The 21,004-nt window shown below is 40.0% G+C and overlaps 1 protein-coding gene across 1 annotated transcript in view; it reads right to left on the minus strand.

Annotated features, from left to right (window-relative positions):
• Asb4 (ankyrin repeat and SOCS box containing 4) overlaps positions 1 to 21,004 on the minus strand; it is a 51,606-nt gene that overhangs the window by 23,104 nt on the left and 7,498 nt on the right. The window contains exon 2 of the mRNA XM_020174795.2: positions 19,457 to 19,756. Within this exon, the coding sequence (XP_020030384.2) occupies positions 19,457 to 19,756 (300 nt within the window). The remainder of the gene's footprint in view (positions 1 to 19,456; positions 19,757 to 21,004) is intronic.

The following is a 21,004-nucleotide window of genomic DNA, read 5'->3' on the forward strand; positions in this document are numbered from 1 at the left end:
CTATTCAGAGCTTTTTATTTTCTGTGTGTTCTGGAATTGTTTCTCAAGTCGGCTTCTTTGTCAAGGATGCAATTTTGTACAGTGTCAAGTTTGTTATTAACTGTCACCAAAGCATATTTTCAGTTGGCTGCTTTGTTCTTGTTTCAATTTTGACCTTTCAGTCTACAATCTAAAGCAAATATATTTTCTTGTATCTTCCATAGTCTTGTCTTAAATGAAATCTTAAATGAAATACCATTTTCCTTAAGGTCCCATTTCTCTAATTCTCACATTCTCTAAGGTCTGAAGTTGAGAACTACTTTCTTCTAGATCAACAAGAACCATTACTTCCTTGCCCTGTGTACCTCATCCTTTAAAGTTTATGTCACCCGATGAGGTTATTCTTTATCTTTTCTTATCGGTAATCTTACAAACTCCCAGTGACTCTCCCATTTTCACTGAAGGCATAGGTATCTGGCTTGGACTTTCTTTTAACTCTGTCCTGACATGATCCTGCAAAGCCTTTGTGGATATCCCATCAAATGTACTCACACTTACAATTCCTAAAACTTCTGGAAAAAATTTCATTACTATTACCAAAAATCTCACTGAACCTTGATACATGAATTTCCTGTTAAAGCTTACACATCTCCACCCTAGGTAAGATTCAGAGCTACTGGATGCCCAGTTGGGTCTCTGTGTTACTCTTAGCTGTGTCATTCAGCTCTTTCTCAATTGCTATTATATTCTAATTTCTCCTTAGGCTAGGATTTAATCAGGACAAACTAAGTATGCTGTCATAACAGCATTCAAACCTCAGAGGCTTAAAGCAACGGAAGTTTCTTTTCCATTCCTACCTGGTACGCAGTGGTATAGGTGGCAATCCTGAGAACCAAATGTCCTCTATATGTTTTCTCGGGAACCCAAGCTGCCTTGGTCTTGTGACTTTACAACAGGGAGCAAGACTTTAAGAATTCCACGTGAGCTTGTCACTGCATAAGCCTGAAAGTGACTCTTAACTTCTGTTAACATGTCATTAGCTGACGTTCAAGGGAACTAGAAAGTGTGGTCTTCCACGAGCTGGAGGGGAAGAGGACAAGTTATCGCTGAACCCCAGTGATTTCTACCACAGCCGAATTGAGTTGACTTTCTGTGTGTTACAGACTAATTCTGTACTTACGGCCAACGGTAGTTTTTCTAAAGCTACTGAAAACAGGAAACAAATGTCACAAACTACTTCCTTCTGTCTCCTGAAGCAAATCTTTTTTATATCAAAGTTTATCTGCCAACCCCTCATCGTATTGCTCCTGATCCCCTGGGAGGCAGTTGTTTTTCCTAGAGCCCATGTTTATTTATCATTTTATTTTAAAGTTACTGAACCTTAAAGAAAAGATATCTTTGTAGATGTCCTATTGGAAAACAAGCTGCAGGCCCTGAGTTCAGTCACCTTAGAGTTATTTCATTTTTTTATCTTTTGAATTTCAAAAGCCACTGATTAAAATTTAGCAAAGTAATCCTCGATAAGACTGCATAACTCCGACTTTGGAAAATGGAGCATTATTGTGCTGTTTTACACTAATCTTGTTGAGCTCATGAAGTTAGATCATATCTTCTGATTGGAATGGTGTAAGAACTGAATGCTGTTATTGTCATTCAACTAAAAAGAGGCCAAACCTGTGGAAGTTTAAAGGGAAAAAAGCTATGAATTTGGAGAAGATGAATAAGGACTTCTTGCTCTTCCCAGAGACAAAATTTTGTTTGTTCTTGTGTCCAAGCTATAGGAGACCTAGCCTAGCCCCAGAGGCACAGACGAATGGTCCTGGCTACATGGACACAGGACACGAGTAAGACAGGGAGGTGACATGATACAAAATGGACAGAAACAGTGGGGCATCAGGTGGCAGAAACAATGGCAGGAGAAGGAATTAGTTCAGCAACAGTGGCCTCCCCTTTGCAGTGGCAACAGCAGCTAAAGCCACAGTGACAAAGACCAGCTTTGGTGGAGCCGGTATCCTTAACCATGAATGAGGAATCCGTTAATCCAGAGGGAACACCTGGGTTCTTCCTATGTCAGTGACTTATAGAAAGAATAACAACACAAGCAATCTCCCTATATAGCTATCTTTATCTCAAACTAGCAAAAATGCCATGTTTTTCTTATTAAAAAAAAAAGAATTCTAAAATGACATGGATGCAAAGGGGGACTGTGAGGGGAAGGCAGCAGAGGGGTGGGCAATGGGAGAGGATGATGGGGGGAATGAATATGACCAAAGTACTTTATATACATGTATGAAAATAAAATAATGAAACCCCATTAAAATCATTTTGAAAAAGGAGGGGGAGGAGGATAAGGAGTAATGGAGGTAGTGAATTTGATCAAAGAACATGACATGCAGGTATGGAAACATCACTATGAAACGCTGGTACAATTACTATACACTCTTTTTAAAAACCAAACAGTTTAAGTCTCTGTTGTGATACACAGTGGAAAGGCAGACCTTGGAAAAGGACTTCCTGCTGATACAGTACGTGGAGAGCTGCCAATGATGAAACTAGAGGTACAGCTACACACAGCTCACAACAGTCTCAGCGGCAAATGGAAGAGAGAAATCACTTCTCCAGCCCTGTTGCTTTTCTGCTTCCTCTGGGCCCATTGTCTGCTTAGGATTGGTTGAGGCCCTGTCCCCTTCAAACTGTGGATGAAATCAGGCAGAGGCCTTCAAATTTTTGGTCAGTTTCTGGCAGAAAGGCAGTTTTTTACAATGATCTTCCCTGCGTGTCAGGGTAAATGTTCCCTCTCAGCTGGATCAAAGTACTTTCCAAAAACTCTGAGATGTCTGTAAGAAACGTACAGAATACTGTCTTCTCTACTCTCAACTCACATCACCTTGCAGGCTGAGTTCCATTCTTGAAGAATACACACTGAGCCAGCTCCCTGGCTCATGCTTGTAATCCTAGGTACTAAGGAGGCAGAGATCAGGAGGACCACAGTTCAGAGCCAGCCCAGGTAAATAGTTCAGGACACCCTATCACAAAAATACCCAACACAGACAAAGGGCTGGCAGAGTAGCTCAAGTGATAGGACACCTGCCTAGCAAGCATGAGGCCCTGCGTTCAAACCCCAGCACCACCAAAAGAAAATAAAGAAGGTAAAAAGAATATACACTGATGCAGAAGTTATGGGGAGTGAGAGTTGGTGCCTCCTGAAAACACCAAACTTCTTTGACATGAATCAACCTCTTTCTCCAACTCTTGGGGCACCATTTACCTAGTTTGTTTAAGACAGGACAGTACACAACATCTCATGAAAAATGTTCATCCCAATACAGGCCCTTCAATGATGTAAATACTAGAACTGTTGCTTATTCTTTGGTTTATAGTTTGTTCATATATATAGTTTATATAGCTGATGCTGGCAAGACTCTTTGTACTTCTCTGTGTATTTTTAATAGTTAATTTAAAAGCAAGTAGAAGGAAATATCTTAGCCAAGGTTTGGCAACCCCAGAGGAACCATGTTGGGGCAAAATCATAATGTTGGTGGGACAGTAAGACAGTAATACAGTCAACTACAAGCTCAGGCTAAAAAGGGAAAGAAATGACGCTAAGAGGGCCTGAAAGCCCGGGATAAAAGGAGGAGGAAGGAACTGGTGCCACTATGACAATGAGCAGCTGGTAAGTGATAACTGAGAGAATGATGAAAACAGAAAATATTGGAGCAATACATAGGGTCAAGAAGCAATCATGGAGGTGGGTGGCAGAAGTGAGGTAAAGGCTGTGGGGATCAGGAGCTGGGAGGCTGAGTCTGGATGGTTAATCTGTGTCTGAAGTGAGGTCCATTCTGGTGATGGCAGAACTAGAGAAATGGAGAAAAGCAAGACAGATGGCCAAGTCCTCAGTAGAAAATGACTAGCTCTGCAGTAGAAGGTAATGCCTAGACAAGGTTCAGTGTGACTGTCAGGCTCCTGCCACTGCTGTAACAGACTGCCACAAACTGGTGGCATAAAACAACACCAATTTATTACCTTACAGTTCTGCAGGAGACACAGGTCCCAGTGGATGTCATAGTTAACTTTATGTGTCACCTTGGCTGGGTCATCATGCCCACGTAGTTGATCAAATATTTTCCTAGGTGTCAGGCATGATGATGCCTGTAATCCAACTACCTGAGGGCAGAGATAAAAGGGTTGTGGTTCAAGGCCAGCTTGGGAGTGGGGGGAATTAGGGAGACCCTATCTCAAAAACAAGCTGGCTGTATGGTCCATAGCTGCAATCCCAGCTACAGGGGAGGTAGAGATAGAAGGCCAAGGCCAGCAGGGAAAAAAATCATGAGACTCTATCTGAAAAATAAGCTAAAAGCAAAATGGTTTGGGGACATAGTTGAAGCAGTAGAGCTTGCCTAGCAAGCATATGATCTAAAGTTCAAAACCCATTAATTTTTTTCTAGTTATTTCTGCAAAGGTGTTTGTTGGATAAGGTTCACCTTTGAGTCAGGGGGCTTGTTAGTGAAGAAAAATTGCCTTCCATAATGTGGGTGGGCCTCATCCAATCAGCTGAAGGCCTTAAGAGAACAAAGACTGACTTCCAACAAGCAAGAAGTAATTCTGCCAGCTGATTGCAACTGTTCCCTGGGTCTCCAGCCAGCCTACCTACCCTCAAGTAAGAAGCTAGAAGAAAGACTGATTTACACAAGGCTTCATGAAACTCTTGCCATACCAAATGTGGGTTTCCCCTCCAGCTATAAGCCCCAACCTTATTCTCCTAAGCCAGCATTTCCCAAAGTCTGCTCTGTGACATATTAATATACAAGATGCATTTCAAGGAAAAGCTCTATGATTAAAGAAATGTGTAGATTCTATGTAACTTTGCACATTTACAATTCTTTTGCAGTGTTGGGGTTTTTTTGTTCTCTCTTTTTTTTTTTTTTTGGTGATACTGGGGCTTGAACTCAGGGCCTCTTGCTTGCTAAGCAGGTGCTCTACCACTTGAGCCACTCCACCAGTCCTGCACATTTACAATTCACATTAATATTCAAGATTCTGAGAAGTCCTCTGGTGAGAAAATCCAATTTAACATGAGCTTCCCCAAACTTATTTGCACAAGGAACTCTCCTTTGTAATACCTATTAACAGGACCAGAATCAGTGTTTAGTATAGTGGACTTTAGGAAATGCATTTCTAGCCAAAAATAAAAACTACACAGGTCCAGTGGGGGGAGGGGGAGAAGAGCCATTTATGACCCATGAACCCTGGATGGACTTCCCAGAGTCTAAGTCAAGTCAGGTTATTAACAATGGTCCCATTTAGCTGGTAAGGGCTGAGATTCAAGGATTCAAGGGAGCTAAATCTTTCCCTGTTTTATGTAACTAGTGAACGGGAGAGTGGAGATTTGAACCCACAAAGTCCTACTCTGGAATCTCCATTCTAAAGCACCGTACTTGAGTTCACATTTTCACAGAGCCCACTGGCCAGACCTGGTCCGATCAGAGATGGTAGGGAAGGATGGGGTGTCACAGAACATAGCATCTATGCTTTCCCTTCATGTGGAAAGTTCTGGAAGAAACAGAGGAAGTGCAGCATACCCTGCAGACAAAGACTCCCTGAGTAGGACACAGCAAAGTCCAGGACAGTCCTGAAACTAATTTACATTACCTTACAGACAGGACTCCAGCGAGCAAAAGTGAGCAGCGCCACCCAGTGGACAACGTCGGTACTCTGCATTGAGATCCATCTACAGTCAAAATCTAGTTTCACTAAATGAAGCTGCCTCGCTGGGTGTTTTAATCTGCAAGTGCGATCGCAGTATTAACCTCATAAATAGTGATGGAGATTAATGGGACCGTGGATAAAATGCCAAGCATGCACTAGCGCTATCTGATAGTCGTTACTAATTATTTATGAAGCCCAGCCCACATTTCCTCTGGGCTCTCCTGACCTTACCCAGGTTTTATTCAACTTCGCTTAGAGAAAGTGACTTCCTACTTCTACCACCCAGTTCTTCAGTTGCTATGGCCCTCTTCATTAAAGAGTGTTCCCAAGGCCTGCCAGACTTCTAAGGCCACAAATTAAACAAATGGCAAGGATGCTCTGCTCAGGGGATTTGCTTCCAGTAGGATACCCCTCCCTCCGCATTGGGTCCTCCAGCAGTATCCACCCTCAGTCCGGGTTGACTAATACCTCTTCTGACTGCCGTGGAGATCTTTTGTCCCCCAAAAAGTGAAGGGCCCACTCTTACTCTGTTCCCACTGGCTTTCTAATTAGTAGAATTTTGCAGCAAGCTGGCATAGGCTTGGTTTTTTTCTGAGCCTCTCATACTGACCCTTTGGCTATTTTCTGGATTCACGTGTTTTCTTGGTTAGTTAAATAGAAAACTGAGATGAGAGCCTTGGGCTCTTGTTTGATTTAATCATTGCTTCCAAATCTGGCCCCTTGAGCCCCCTTCTGAAATTGTTTTGATTGTCTGGCGTTGTTATTGCTTACAAAGATTACAAAGAAAACATTTCTATTTCTAAATCTAACATATTTTTGCTAACTGGTGTTTAAAATGTTGAGAAGATAGTAATATCCATGCTCCTCTAAGCAAGACAAAATTAGAGAAGTGCTGATAGGAAAAATAAAGTAGTACAGGTCCAAGGAAATGTCACCCTTTAATTTCTGATTTTGGACGCTGGCAGATATAAAAACAAGATAATACACCAAGGCTGAAAACTCAGCCTTCTTTTGATAGAAGAACTTAAAGTCAAGAGAGCCAGTTGGAGAAGAAATGCTATAAAGCCAACAGGAGGGAAAGAAAGCCGTGATCACTGCTTGCTCTGTGTATGTGTGACCACATCATACAACTTCAGCGTGAGAAAACCGACCAGGAGAGTCTTATGCGTGAGACCAAGACAATTAATGGTGGATTGAGAAAGAAAACAAAAACTTCATCCAGCTAAATTCAGGGCCAGGGATAGTTAACATGCACCTAGTTACTCCCATCATTTTGCATCTTGCAATGTCACATTATTGGAAGCAGAAATTAGAATTGATCACAGCAATACTTCTAATTAAAGAGTTTAATTTTAAGGAAAATGAATAAATGGATTTTTAATATGTCTTCTTCAATCACTTATCTCCACTTATTTGCTTCATTGCAGCAAATCCAGAAAATCCAAACACAGGCGTTATCCTACTTGGGAGGGAAGTAAGCAGCTCCCATGTTGAAAGTCGGCTTTACAACTTCACGCCTTCATGCTAAATGACAGAGTGGGGATAAATGATTGCTTTGGAGGGACATATTTTGAAAGAAGCATCAACTGCTTTTCATGTCCTTTAATTAACCACACTTTTACTATATTCAGCTGCTTTCTCATATTGTTTTTTTAAGAAAAGTCTTTAAAAACATCTCATGGGAATGAATTTTTTTCAACCTAATGGCACTCCGATACAACTTTTAAGCTTCTCTTAGCACAAACTTTTCTTCTAAGGTTTTAATCAGCCAAATGTCTCAGAAGGGTAAACAGAATACAATTTCCAGCGGGACACTGTGGGATCACCCTGAACTCTAACCAAATAGAACTGAGCCTGCTGGAATGAGACCAGCTTTGTGAACTGGAGCCATGTTTACCTTCTCTGAGTTTCTGATTTCATGTCGATAAAATGATGAGAATAACATGTACATCACATGGTTGTGCAAGGATTAAATGAGACATTTTATTTTAAAGTATCTGACATATCCACATGGTAGATACTTAATATATGTTATTTTCCCCTCTGTATGCATATATACTGGCAACATCAATTTCCTTTATATGTAGAGCTGATGCTATTATCTTTATTAAGGTAGATTTTCCATTAAGCATTTATCCTTATTCATTAGCTTGGAGGACTGGTGCACAAAGATATTAAATTATTTACTCAAGTTTAATGAATGAAATTGAAAACCTTTTTCTCCTGCTTAACACGAACGTGCCCTTTTCAGTATGCAGAGCTTTGTTGCATTTATTCAGAAGCTATTGCTAAGTGCTTAGTTTGGAACACAGGATTAATGAGCCCGGAGACATGGCGTTGGTCACCATGGCAACCAAACTACCTTTGCTCTGCTCCAAGCTCAAACAACGGATGCAGGATGCTTAACTCTGGCCTGCGGTATATAGCTGGGTGTTCTTTTTCATATATCTGACTCCCCATTGCTGCTTCCAATTACTCCCTAATTCCCCTGGAAAAATAAATAAAAAGAACATCCCCGCTTCTTTAGAACTCTGCTTTTTCAGCTATACCACCTAACCTCTTTCCTGAATACATTTATCTCTTCATCAACTTCTGAAGATTGTGGCTACTGATTCACATTATTTTTCTGTACACAAATCCCTGCCATTTTTCTGGCTGTCTTTTAACAGCCACATGGATGACCCACCTCACGCCCTGGTATCTCAGTTTCTGGACCTCATTCTCTTCAGTGACTTTCTCCTCCCCTTTGAGGATGACTCCCATCCACAGTCATACCTAGACTGAGTCATTATCTGGAACTGATCAATCTCCAAAAACTACTAATTCCCATATAGGTTTCCCTGACCATAACCTTCTGTCTTGGTCTCTTTCTTGCTTAAAGTCCACTATAACTATACTGGGAAGTCATTCACAGAATCTCTCTGGGTGTTCTCTTTGTCCATTAGATGTTTCTTACTTTCCCCCCTCCCCTCACTTCTACATCCCATCATTTTAGTAACTCTACAGACAAAATCTTTAATTCCCTCCATTTCTTCATGATATATATATATATATATATATATATATATATATATATGCCATGAGTGATCCTAATCCTGAGGGAACCCAATTACCTAAGGTCTCAGTACCTACACACAAGCAGCCAGGTGACATGTGACGAACCACACTACAGGTATACAAGACTGGCTCCATCACCAAGTCAAATGTGAAAACCCAGCTGGTCCCTCTAGACTGCTCAGCAAACCAATGTTTCTTTTCCTGACTTATTCGCTTGGGTTCTGAAATAATTATTTCAAACCTCTTTCCTTCTTCAAGTCTTTAATCCTTTTCCTTCTCAGATCTTTTCACTTTGTGCTTTACATAGAAAACACCCTTCAAATGGAGACTTCATCCATCCACTTTCATTCTTTCCCTTTTTGTCTCTGGGCTCTCCACTTTCAGATTCTACTCTATCTCATCCCCCAAACTTCTCAGAACCCTCCTTTCTCCTCAATCTTCAATCTCTGCCTCCTGAATGAACTTTCCATCCATTTTTTTTAGTATTATATAAAAGAAAAAAATTTTCAACCCTTTTTCCCTCTTCATCTACCCTCTTGCCTCCTCTTCACAAATACTTTTTTAGAGGTTTGTTCCCTTTCTCAAACAAACTCACTTTAGTTATCAATCCCTCCATTCTGATTTCTGCAGCAAGCACTCAACTGATTGCTACAATCTCCAACTCTATCCATGCCACTAAATCTAATGGAAATATTTTAACTCTCAACTTACTGGATCTCTCAGTGGTACTGAACACTTCGGATTTCTTCCCTCCTTCCTGGCATACTGTCTTCATATTGAAAAGAAGCAATAGATCCAAAATTGAGCATGATTTTTTTCAGGATTTTATGAGAATATAGAATTGCTTTGGCCTGACATCATGCTTTTCCCTGGCAATAGTACCTATTGAAGACTCCAGAAAGGACTTTTTCAAGAAAATGAACTTGGTAAAATGCTCATTGAGTTTAAATAGTTCAAAAAAGCTTAAAACTTTTGGCAAAAGTTTTAGGATTAAGATAGCAGTGAGTACACAGAAAACTAAGCAAAAATAATAATGAAATAAAGTTTTAAAAGGCAAGAAATAAGGCATTTGTTATGTCTTAGTTATCCTAGCTTGCTGCAAGCCTCGAATGTAACTATATTGTGAGGTTAGGGGATAGACCAGGTCTTGAGGGGTGGATCACAAGTGCAGGGAATTAGGTCCTCATCTTTACATTACAACTAACCAATCCATTATCATAAAACTGCCTGTACTGCTATTTAGTCTTTTCAGATTTTATGCATAAGTAAATGGAATTTACTTGACAATATGTAGCTAAGTATCAGATGAATCAGGTTAAAGAAGCAAACTAATGAGGGAATATTAGGGTACTATAATAAACCATGAATACAGTAGCTTCTTAACATCTTTCATATAATTTTGTATTTCTTCCACCTCTTTTATTGACTACATTTTCTAGGAGCCTTGAATATCATGTGATAAAATAAACATATCTTTTTCTTACACTACAGTTTCTAACTGCTTGTTCCTGATCTATAGAAATAGAATTGATTTGTTATATTGATCTTAAATACAGTACCTCTGCTAAATTCAATTACATTTAAGGGTAGATTTTCTTGAGTCTTCCATGTACACAAGCATATTGTATAAAATAAAGACAGTTTTGCTTCCTTCTTTCCATTCTTCATACATTATTTATTTATCCTTTCTCTTTGTATAGGTGAGGACCTCCAGGATAGAGCTAAAGAATCATTGTGAGAGCAGCAAGCTTGTTTCAGTCTTGATTCTAAAAGAGATGCTTTGAAAATCTCCCCACTACACAAACCCAATGGGCTTATCCAGCACAGCTTAAGTCCATGTTTTGCAAAATGTGGGATAATTTTTTTACATGGGATGTTCTTTGTGGGGCTGGAGGAACTGCTGTCTGGCTGGGTGCGAGGTACGGCCTGCAAACTCATTTCAAATTTTTCCATTCAGGGCAGAAGGGCTGGGAAGACAAGGCTTATAGAAAAAGCAGTGACCAGAAAGCAAAGGCTTTTTAGAGACATTCTCTGCCATCTGAGAGAAGAATGTGTTGAGCAGGTAGAGGTCAAGAATTCCATTGCTCGCAATTTACTGTTACTGTTCCCTTCTATGTGTGGCTTTTGTTTTCAGTTTTTACGGTGATATAGTTTCCTTTAATATTAATTTTAATAAGTAATTCAACTTAAAGAAAAAGGGAAATTCAATTTGTGCAGTTGGTGCTAATAATAAAACACGTGTAGCAAAAGTCCAGCAGGCATATCTATTTCTTTATTAAAATGAAGGCCCAGTGACATCTTGCTTTGTTATGTTTCTCTGCATTGAATGGGGAATTTCCTAACATGCGGGTGACTTGTGTCACTGTCACACTAAGTCGCAGAGGACAATTTTAAAAGGCACAGTCTTCTTTAGCTTGCCCTCGTGCTACGTTCAGCTGGAAAACATTTGAATTTTTATGGCTTTCCTGCAGTAACAAATTTTCCCCCTACTGTCAAGGATTTGCTTCGTGCAGAGTAAAGCAAGCAGCTTTCATTTTGCTCTTAGGAAAGGGAATAGGTAGAAAGAATATGCTGCCTACCGGCCAGCCAAACCTGACCTCTTTATTCCTAGGGAAATACAGAATGCAAGGAGAGGACGTTTAAGCCCTCTCCACTGATGAATGCCATTATACTAACGCCAAAAGAAACAAAGGCCAGGAGATGGGGGCATTAAGTAGAAAGGCAAACAGAAAAATTGCAGACACAATCCAGCATGGGGACAAAGCAGACTCGCCAACACTGAAAAAAAAAAAACAGGAAAATCCTTTAAGAGAAAATTGCATGCAATTTTTTGGACTCAATTAGCCTTTTCCACAAAGAGCCCATTAAGTAGCAAATGAAATTACATTGCTTTTCAGTTGCCACGCTGCTGGTTCGTCCTCTAATGGACTTCTCTGGTCCCGAGTTGAATGTTAGCCTGACTTTATTGTCTGCATGCTGTCTCATTCCCTCTGTCCAGCCACACAGTGATGTATGTGACATCTTCCCCCAAGTGACTACAGCATAATCCCAGAGAGAGAATTCAGCCCCCTCAGTCATATCACCAGAGACTGAAGGTAAAACAGACCACGAGCAGCATTTCGTTAACCCTGATCATGGCTGTTGCCCTTATAGACAGCAGAAGGTCCTATCCAGGTGCTCAGAGCTGCTGGACCCACTCCAGAATCAATCAGGAACCAGGTATTTGAGCACTTTCTATGTGCCAAGGTGCCCATGAGGCTGAGGACAAAAGGTGCAAGGGAAGGGGTACGAGATGCACTGTTGTCTAGAGTTTCCCACTAGAGACCCACCTGCAAGAACTTACCTTCTATTTCTCCAGCCTAAGATGGGACACGGTTTCCCCAATTCTCTGATTCACTATTTTATTTTCCTATTGATTCCTATTTGCCAGGTACCATGCAATAAAATATATATATATATATATATATATATATATATATATATATATATATATTATCCTAGAATTAAGGATCTTCATAGATTTTCCTTTTTGAAATTACTTAGGTACAGTTAAGTATTAGCTATGATATCAAGTTTGATAATTTAGATACTATTTTCTGATATGCATAGTAATACAATTTTTAGAAAAAATAAGTCTCTGCAGTTCATATTCTCCTGTAACAGGCTGTTTCAAAGTTGCCCGTGTCAATGAACTTTTGTTTCGGTCAGTATTGGGGGTAGAGCCTCATGTATGCCCTCTATCACTTGAACCAGAAAAGTCCTTTTTTAGATTGTTTTTTACATAAATTTGGGCTGGCCTCCTATCTCTACCTCCTAGGCAGCCGGGGTTACTGCATTGTGCCACCGTGCCTGGTCCTCAATAAACACTCGTTACCAACATCATTTTCTTTTTTTTTTTTTTTTTTTTTTTTTTAATCTTTTTTTTTTTTTTCATTTTTCTTTTATTATTCATATGTGCATACAAGGCTTGGTTCATTTCTCCCCCCTGCCCCCACCCCCTCCCTTACCACCCACTCCACCCCCTCCCGCTCCCCCCCTCAATACCCAGCAGAAACTATTTTGCCCTTATCTCTAATTTTGTTGTAGAGAGAGTATAAGCAATAATAGGAAGGAACAAGGGGTTTTGCTGGTTGAGATAAGGATAGCTATACAGGGCATTGACTCACATTGATTTCCTGTGTGTGGGTGTTACCTTCTAGGTTAATTCTTTTTGATCTAACCTTTTCTCTAGTTCCTGGTCCCCTTTTCCTATTGGCCTCAGTTGCTTTAAGGTATCTGCTTTAGTTTCTCTGCGTTAAGGGCAACAAATGCTAGCTAGTTTTTTAGGTGTCTTACCTATCCTCACCCCTCCCTTGTGTGCTCTCGCTTTTATCATGTGCTCATAGTCCAATCCCCTTGTTGTGTTTGCCCTTGATCTAATGTCCACATATGAGGGAGAACATACGATTTTTGGTCTTTTGAGACCAACATCATTTTCAATGTCTGCGTGGTGTGGAAGTAACCCGATTTAAATTTTCTATGAGATATGCAAGTACTTTTTCAATTTTTCAGTAATCTCAATGACTCTGAGGGGGAGAAAAAGAAATCAAATCTTTTTAAAGACTCTAACTAAATATATTTAAAAATGAAAAGTATCAATATGCAGTTTTTAAATGGTGGTATGTTTAAATCATTTCCTTAATCAATCAAAACTTCTAATACAGCTGAGGGTGCAGATTAAATGGTAGAGCTATTGCCTGGCAAGGGCAAAACCCTGAGTTCCATCCCAGATAACACCAAAACCAAAACAGAACAAAAATCCAAATAAAAAATATCAAATGAAATGTGCCATAACTGTATTATTCTCAAGATTATAGAATTAGGAGAAAGTCCCTTCATTTCTTGTGTCCTCCATATTGTGTGACTGAATGCAACCCTAAATTCGTGGTCAATGTCTCAGTTACCTCTCTTCGGTTACCTCTCTTCAGTTACCTCTTTGACCCTCAGTGTAACCAGGTTTGGAAGGAATATCTAAAACCTGAATCTGAGGCCCTGAATAAATAAGAGCCCTGGTCAAAAGATCCTCCTGCCTGGAGTGAGTTCCTAATCCTAGAAGAGATTTTCAGCTTTCGATATGTGTTATCTAGATGGTCTCCAGCTTGTAACCGTTTCCTTTCCATTAGGAGTGGGGGAGAGTGGGTTGGAGGCATGGCTGTACTGGGAGGCTGAGTTCAATCCCTAGTACCTCCTAAAAATAAAAACCAAAAACAAAAAAGAGTGCATGAGAGCAGTCACAGCACATCCCTGTGTATTTGTAAACATGGGCTTTAGCGTCTCTTGTATTCTTATTAACATAATAATCCATGGAAGCTTGAAACCACCAGTTTAGTTGACATTTTACTGATTACCAAGGAAGGAGATCATATGTCATATCTGTATTTGTAGCTTATACAATGTCTTCTAAAATATCTGTATCTATGCTTAGTGCTTTTGTTCCCTATTGTCTCCTCCTCTTCCCTTCCCTTTCTTCCCCTCCCCTCCTTTTCCCTCCCCTCCCCTCCCCTACCTCATTCTCTCACTCACTCTCTTTCTTTCCTTCTCTTCTTCCCTATGCCTTTTCTTTCTCTTTTTTTTAATCTTTCCCATTTTTTTCCTTTTAATTTTAAGACTTTTTTTTCTGTAGTAAGGATATTAGACCTTCCTCATATAGTCTCAAATACACTCCTTACTTCTTTGGTGCTTGCCACACAAAAGTTGAATATTTTTGCTTTCTCTAAGTTTTTCCTTCTTTTCTTCCTTGATTCAGCCTTTGATGCCATGTGTCCAAAGAACAAGTAAATTTTTCATGGAGCTGTACTCTTTCTCCTTCTTTGTAATGAGCTTAATTCATTGGTGTTGGCCCATGGGTGTCTGTGACCTCCTCTACCTCTCACTCCTTCTCATCTCTAGGTTATCACTCTGTTGGCAGGGATAAAAGAGATGGGATAGTCAGCAGCATGCCTATAATCCCAGCACTTAAGAAGTTGAGGTGGAGAATCATGAGTTCAAGGCCATACTGCAAGACCTTGTCTCAAAAACAAAACAAGCAAACAAAAAGAAATGGGGGACTAACAGAGAGGCTCAAGTGGTAGAGTGCCTGCCTATAAGCATGTTCAAACTCCAGTACTGCCAAATAGAGAGAGAGAGAGAGAGAAGAAATGAAAAGTAACTGTGCCTGCTAGGAAAGGCTAGGGGATGGTGCTACCTATCAGTTTGTGCTCCAGGAGGGCACATGGAGCAGTACAAAAAGCAAGTAAAGCTTCCATAATGCAGAATGAATAAGTTCCTGAAATCCACTGCATAGCAGGAAGACTAGCCTTCATAATATTGTATGGTACACTTGGAAGTTGCTGAGGGTAGATCTGAAATGTTTCCACCACAAAAATTTTTTAAAACAAAAATTAACAAATACATAATTTCTTAATCTAAAAATTTTAAACTACTTAAAATATTAATAAAAAATAAAACTTAATCCAAAAATAAGAAGTAAATTGCGAAGGGGAGAGGGCCACACATAGAAAGCCTGGTAAGCACCAAGTGATGCCTACCTGTGCCAGGCTCTTCCTCCTAGGGCTGGCAAGATGGAGACTGGGCTAAGCTGATGTTTTCTCCTTCATTCCCACAGTGTGAGACGCTCTTGGCACCTTTTGTGAGCCCACCAGTCCTACTATTTTCTCCCATCTGTCCCAGTAACCTTTCTACTCCTCCCGTACTCTAATCAAGAGTCCCCTTTTCTGCTCCCCTTCCTTTCTTGGTATGACTTTGTCTCAATATTTTTGAGAGGAAAACCATCAGATATGCAGTCCCTCTTACCATCACTGAATCCATAAATGCTCTGGCACTGAAAGCCATCGTTAGCTGTGGACCACTTATTAAAAATGAGGATGTGTCTTGGGGGTCTCTGGATTTCGTCTCATCTCAACTTGCTAAAGATTGGAATCTTGCAATAACCCTGTCACATGCATCTTCAATTGTCTTCTTTCTACAAATCATTTCCCTGGGCCTACATGCAGTCCCTGTCATCACCAATGGCCCCCACAGCTTCCTCTATAACCATGCTATTCTCATGCCACTTTTCTAAGCAAACTTTCTCCTTTTTTTGTGGTACTGGAGTTTGAACTCAGGGCCTTCCACTTGCTAAACAGGCTATCTACTACTTGAGCCACTCCACCAGCCCAACAAATTTAACAATTGTCTTCTGCTTTTACAAATGCCATCTCTAGTTTCTAATCATCCATTTGTTCACACCTCATTCCATTCCAATCTGACTTCTTCACCATCTCACCAAAACTCTCTTTGTCAGCAATAATGCTGTCACCTAACTGAAGCAATAGCTCATTAAACCTTGACAGCTATGCACACAGCTGGCCACTCCCTGCTTCTTGAACGCACCTCTTCCTTGGCAAAAATGCTTAGGTTTCTCCAACTGGTTTTTGTTGCTAGGCAGACACTCTATCACTTGCACCACTCTAACTTCTCCTATCAGTCTGTCTCATGCGCCTCCTCTGGCCCCTCCCTGTCACTCTAAAGTCCAAATGTTAGAATCCTTCAGATCTTCGCACTAGGTTCACTCTTCTCTATGTGCATTCTTTGGGGGTTTCTTCTGCTTTGTTTTTTGATATAGGGTATCACTATGTGGCCCAGTGACCCAGGCTGACCTAGAGATCCTTATGTTCCCCAAAGCGGCCTTGAACTCAAGATCTTCATGCCCTGGCTTCCTGAATGCTGGGTGTTTGATAACACCTGGTATAAATATTCTCTACCCACATGATTTCATTGGCTTCAAATGCAAGCTATAGATCAACAATTCTGAAAGTTGTAGTTTTTGTCCAGAACTTTCTTTTGACATTCATACTTTTAAATAAAAAGAATTCTCAACTTCTCACTTTGAAGTCTCAAAGGCACCTGAAACTTCTCATGTTTAAAACCAATTTAGAAGACTTACTCCACCTGACTTTATATAAAACTACAGCAGTCAAGTCAGTGGAGCGTTAACAAAAACAATACATATATAGATCAATAGAACAGTCCAGAAATAAGCCCACACCTATGTAGCCAACCAATTCTTTCTAAAGATACAAAAGCAGTTCAGTGGTTAGAGAATAGTCTTTTCAGCAAACAGTGCTGAAACGTTGAGCATCCATATTTTGTTAACAAGGTAAACTTTACCACATACCTCACATGGTATACAAAAACGAACTCAAAATGAATCTTCGTTCTACATGTAAAACCTAAAATTATAAAATTGCTAGGAGAAAATGTTTTTACCTGATATAGTCAAAGACTTCTTAGATAGGACACAAATAACATAAACCATAAGAGGAAAACATTGATAAGTCAAATTTACCAAAATTAAATACTTCTGCTCTTTAAAAGATACTATTGGGTAAAAGAAAAAGAAAAGCCAAAGAATAAACAAAAATATATACAAGCTACATATCTGATAAAGGTTGAGTGTCCAGACTATGCAAACGTTCTCTTAAATCAGTCATAAGAAAACCCAAACATAAACAACCCAATTAAAAAAGAGAGAGAGAATCAAAAAAGACATGAACAGATATTTCGCCTAAGTGAGCACACAGCTGGCAAATGAGTACCTGAAAAATTCCCAACACCATCATCATTGGGGAAATGCAGATTAAAACCACAATGCAACTCCAGTTTATTCTTATTAGGTGGCTAAAACATTTTTTCATATCTCACATTATCAAGTTTTGACACGGATAGGGAGCAATTGGAATTTCACACATTGCTGGTGGAAAATACCATGGTCTAGCCACCTGGGAAAACAATATGGCAGTCTCTTATGAATTTACCATATATCCCATTATCTCACTCCTTGGTCTTTATTCTAAAGAAACAATGCATGTCCACATAAGATCCTGTATGCAAATGTTTATATCAATGGGTTTTTTTCCCAGAATTGACAAGAAATAGAAATATCCCAAATGCCTTTCAACTGGGAAGTGTATGGACTGCTTTGCATGTATGCAATGGAATAGTACTATGCAATGAAAAGGAATGGTTAACTACAATCACATGTATGAACCTCAGAGGCATTATGGTAAGTGGGAGAAGACAGACTCAAAGCCTATGTATTATATTCTTAATTTATGTGACATTCTGCAAAAGGCAAATCTATAGGGACAGGAAACAGATCAGTGGTTGGTGGAGACCAAGGGGGAAGGAATAACTACCAAAGGCATTATGGAACTTCTTAAGATGATCATGGTGAAATGTCATGAAAATAATGTTTCCTCAAGAAATAGTGAACTTTGCTGAGGCTCTTTCTGTATGTAACTTAAACATCTATTAACCTGGCTTTTTAAAAAAACTCATTTAACAATCACGCCCACATACATACTTCTTCCTCAAGTTTCTCCATTTCTAGAAGCAGCATTACCATCTATCTGCCCCTTTTCTGAAACTAGGGACTTGGCAACCATCTTTGGAGCTTTCTTTCCTTCACCCTTCCCTCCCCCATCTAATCCATTTCCAAATCCCATCAATTCTGCATCCAATGTACATTGCAAACCCATCTTCCAATCTTCCCACCCAGCTTGCCCCTGAGTGCCAGCCCCACCCCTCCCACCTAGCCCATGGCAGCAACTCCCCTGCTGTCCACCTGCCTCCAGCCTCCTCTCTATATAACTCCAGAATGATGAGTTCGAGTGAAAGTTAAACCATGTCATTGCCTTGCTTAAAACCTTCCAATATCTGCATTTTCAAACCCCACAGTTCAGCCTCCAGAAGCCTGTATGATTTAACATATCCAATGTCATCTTGTGGCACTCCCCTCTTCCCTCTTCCCCTCCCATGACACCCCACTCGGGCCATTTGTTTAATAATCCAAGCTCTCCTGGCCACTTTGCACTAGACCCACCCACACTCCTCCTTTTTTATTATTATTATTATTTTTGTTCATTTGTTTTGGTGGTACTGAGGTTTGAACTCAGGGCCTCATGCTTGCTTGGAGACACTCTACCATTTGTGCCATTTTGCCAGCCGTTTTTTGAGTTGAGTATTTTTGAGATAGGGTCTTAGGAACTATTTGCCAGGGCTGACCCTGAACCTTGATCCTCCTGATCTCTGCCTCCTGAGTAGCTAGGATTACAGGTGAGTCACCAGTGCCCAGCTACTCCTCCCTTTTTAATCCCTAGCTCTTTCTCATTCTTAAGCTTTCAGCCTGCACGTCCTCATCCTATCCTTAGGGAAATCTTTGCACATGTTGAAATAGCTCACTCTGACATTCTCTCTCACAGCTCATCGTTTTCCCTTTGGTATCACCATCCCACTTAAAATTATATATTTAAGAATGTATTTTGTTCATTTTTATATCTCCTGCTGGACTATATACTCTGAGGTAAGGAGTATTTCCTCTTTTTCACTTACTTACCACATTATCTGATGCATATTAGGAGCTAAATAAATATGTGTTAAGTTAATGCATGTCCTACACTAAAAAAAAAAATAGTAAGATTCCAATGTGACCATCACTGAATGACCTCAGTTAAATACGTGTGTGTGTGTGTGTGTGTGTGTGTGTGTGTGCAGGGGCCCTACATTTTAGGGCTTCTGAACTAAGCTTAAGGCTCAGGCATTCCTATCACAATGCCTGAGATAAGGGGAGATAACTAAGTCCCAAAACTGTGAACATGTAAGCAGATGACAATGTCAGCCACCCGGAAAGGCTTACCTCTCCACACCAGTTGCTTGGCACAGAGAATGGAACTTGGTGTGGTGCAGAAGTGCAAAGCCGTGTGTCCGCTTAGGGAGTAGCAATTGAGCTTTGCTCCACGGTCACAGAGGATCTTCACGCAGTCCAGGTTAGCCATTTCACAAGCAACGTGGAGAGGAGTTTTGCCATTGGGCCTACAGTTGATGGTGGCGTTGTGGTCCAGTAGCACCAGAAGACATTCCACGTGACCAAATAAGACTGACAGGTGCAGGCCTGTTGCCCAGGAAGATTTCAACTTATAACTGGGCAACCAATAACCTGAGAAAGAAAAGGAAGGCAAGTTTAACTTTTTAGCCTAGGATTTCACCCTGTTACGTGAAGATTGTGGTTATATTTATCAAAAATGAGGGAGAAATGACACAGAGGTTTTAGACTAGGGGCTGATGGTCTCCATATTTAGATGTACTTAAATTGGTAAGGAATTTTCTACTTCTTACTTTATCTATATTCCTGTTCTTTTGTTCCTTTTTTATTTTATTTTTCTGAATCGCCAATGTTCTGTTGTTGCTGCTGCTATTGGAAGCCAACCCAAGCTGGCCTTGAACTCATGACTCTCCTGCCTCAGTCTCTTGAGTGCTGAGATAACAGGTGTGGCCACCATGCCCCACCTTCAAAGGTATTTAGTTTAAGAACTCCATGTATTAATGCACTTTATTTTACATGGCAAGTTACATGAGACTCTTCAGAATTTTTTTAAACTCCCAATCCTTGAGAGTTTGTCTTGAATGACCCCAAAGTCCTTAGTTACAAGCTTGTAATTTTATTCCATCTCAATTCTTTCCCTCTATTTTATTGTTGTCAGTCCAAAGTGTGAATGTGTTTAGTATTTTTAAAGTTTTTTTAAAGGTTTTATCTGCTTGCCTGCTGGTTTATACATAATCTCTTTCCAAGGGAAAAAAAGGCAAATTACAAATCTTGACACAATACAACACTTTTTTAGAATGATCTAGTAAACAAGGGCAAAGAAAAGAAAAAGGAAAATAAAAAGATGCCAAAAGTAAGATAAGTATGCAAAATATAAACTATGTCCAGTACAGGAGAATTGCACTGCAAATTTGCCTTTGGACTTTCTGGCAGTCAAAGCAAACAAAAAAACCCCAATGTGTTACACTCAACTATGCCCACAACTATACATAATCAGGCAAGAGAAAATTTTTCTTATTAGTTGTTGGAATGGTCTCTCTCTCTCCCTCTCCTCTGACTCAAATTTTTAATATACTGAGCTACTCCTTTAGTCTGCAAGTCTCCAACAATTGCTTTGCTTGATAAGCTATAGCTTGTTGACTTTAGAAACCTTTCTATCAATATCAGTCACGTGCCACAGCACTTAACCTCACTATGAGTGGGCAATGGAAAACAGGAAGAGGAAGATGAAATACTGATGGCAAGATGAAGATGTAGCAATAGCTTTACAGCCTCGTGGAGACTTGAGGACTAAAACAACGAAATAAATTTTAACATGGATGAATCAAAAGCTTGCTTTTAGGCTACAAAAATTCTACTTGC

The sequence above is a fragment of the Castor canadensis genome, chromosome 2 (assembly GCF_047511655.1).
Source record: "Castor canadensis chromosome 2, mCasCan1.hap1v2, whole genome shotgun sequence".
Classification (NCBI taxonomy): domain Eukaryota; kingdom Metazoa; phylum Chordata; class Mammalia; order Rodentia; family Castoridae; genus Castor; species Castor canadensis.